The 1,734-nt window shown below is 37.9% G+C and overlaps 1 protein-coding gene across 1 annotated transcript; it reads right to left on the minus strand.

Moving 5' to 3' along the window:
* LOC109847643 (protein FAR1-RELATED SEQUENCE 12-like) lies at positions 891–1,532 on the minus strand. The gene is made up of 2 exons (XM_020416875.1): positions 1,281–1,532; positions 891–1,184 (listed from the first exon to the last, which is right to left on the minus strand). The coding sequence occupies exons 1-2, from the start codon at positions 1,338–1,340 to the stop codon at positions 891–893; spliced, it is 354 nt and encodes a 117-aa protein (XP_020272464.1). The 5' UTR covers positions 1,341–1,532.

Raw genomic sequence — 1,734 nt, forward strand, 5'->3', positions numbered from 1 at the left:
ACCATTTGTTATACTTTATAGAAACATCCTCACCATAATCATTATGCATTGATTGAAGATTTTGTAAGGAATTCCTACGAAGGTGCCAAGAACAAAAGCGATGGCGAGTTTTAGGAAAAACTTTGTGAATAGCACCACTCATAGCTTTATCTTGATCAGTGATGATTGTTACTGGTGCTATACCCGACATACATTTTAACCATTGGCTAAATAACCATATAAACGTCTCCTCCGTTTCATCGGCCAGTAACGCACACCCAAATAGAGTAGACTGTCGATGATGGTTAACGCCCGTAAATGGTGCAAACGGCAATTTTAAATTGTTCGTTCTATATGTAACATCAAAGCAAACAACATCTCCAAATTGCAAGTAAGAAGTCCTCGACCTACCATCCATCCAAAAAACACTTCTCATCGTCCCATCATTTTCTAAATCAAGTGCGAAGTAAAATTGAGGATCAGATACCTTTTTCTCTTGAAATTGACGAACTATGTTCACGCACTCATGGCCGACGTTGTTTCTTCGTTTAAGTCTAAGTTGTGCTTGGCATTCTTGTTGAGTGAGAGAGCCTTGTTCATTTCCATGAGCAACGTCTACAACCTTACAAATGGCAGAAGGCCGTAAACCTTGATTGTCAAGAGTATCTATCAACCTTTTTGTCGATTGAGCTCGATGAAGTGTCCGATGTGAGTAGTTCTTCTTTACCCGAGTTGGGGTGGTTAATGGATGACCATTATGCTTACTGTTTAACTTTCGAACCACCCATTTTTCAGTGCTTCTATCAAGTCCAATAACCATCCTTGCGTTGCATCCACATCTTGTATCGAACTTTTGAATTACATTCCGACCATCTTCTCTTTTATCTTTTAAAGATTTAAAGCCTTCTTTGTCACATACACTTTTGAATTACATTCCGACCATCTTCTCTTTTATCTTTTAAAGATTTAAAGCCTTCTTTGTCACATACAGATATTCTAGATAGGATTGTATCTTTCTTTCTCGACCAAGCTGTGTGACCCTTGCGAACACCAAATCCCTTAAGTCTGGCGTATGCATTGTAGAAATTATAAGCTTCCTCATGAGTAGAGAACTCCATTCCGATATATGGATCAACGCTGTTTAAATTATCTTCACCATTTTCAACGCCCATAAGCTCATCACCATTCTCCTCATGCTCGGATGCCTATAAAAATAGAGAAACAAAACTCATGCTAAAAGACAACTATTTTTGTATATGTCATTAGTTAGTAGTACACTATAAACAATAAGATATTATCACCTGAGGGGGAAGCCATGTTGTAGATAGTAGATCATGGTCCTGGCTTTTATCTTCTTCCATTGTTGCCTCACGTGAGAGAATTGGTGGAGTGTCTATACAAGCTATCAAATTATCACATATAAGAAGTTCAAAATCGCTCAAAAAACGTCATCAAGTTGATCTTTCAATTTCACTAAACAATTTCTAAACGATAGTTTAAACCAAATTTAAAGTTTATATCCAATTTAACAATACATGGCAAAAATAGCTCTAAATTATCCGGCTCGTAGCCATAGAGTGAGTGCTGCAAACCAAGTAATGTATGAGCTGAAATTAATGGGTTTCGGGTCGGGTTTTAACTGTTTATATATATGCTCCTCTATCCGAAAACACTTCATTTCATCAGTTCTCCCCAGAAACCCTAGTCCCCCTCTCTCCTCTCTCAAACCCTAGGTGTTCTTGGTGATTTTCGGAC

Source organism: Asparagus officinalis, chromosome 7 (genome assembly GCF_001876935.1).
Source record: "Asparagus officinalis chromosome 7, Aspof.V1, whole genome shotgun sequence".
Classification (NCBI taxonomy): Eukaryota; Viridiplantae; Streptophyta; class Magnoliopsida; order Asparagales; family Asparagaceae; genus Asparagus; species Asparagus officinalis.

Excerpts from the sequence above, each read along its gene's own strand:
- LOC109847643 (XM_020416875.1), bottom strand. The coding sequence starts at position 1,340 with ATGGAAGAAGATAAAAGCCAGGACCATGATCTACTATCTACAACATGG. Across the intron at positions 1,185-1,280 it reads CAACATGGCTTCCCCCTCAG|GCATCCGAGCATGAGGAGAA; the intron begins GTGATAATATCT and ends CTATTTTTATAG.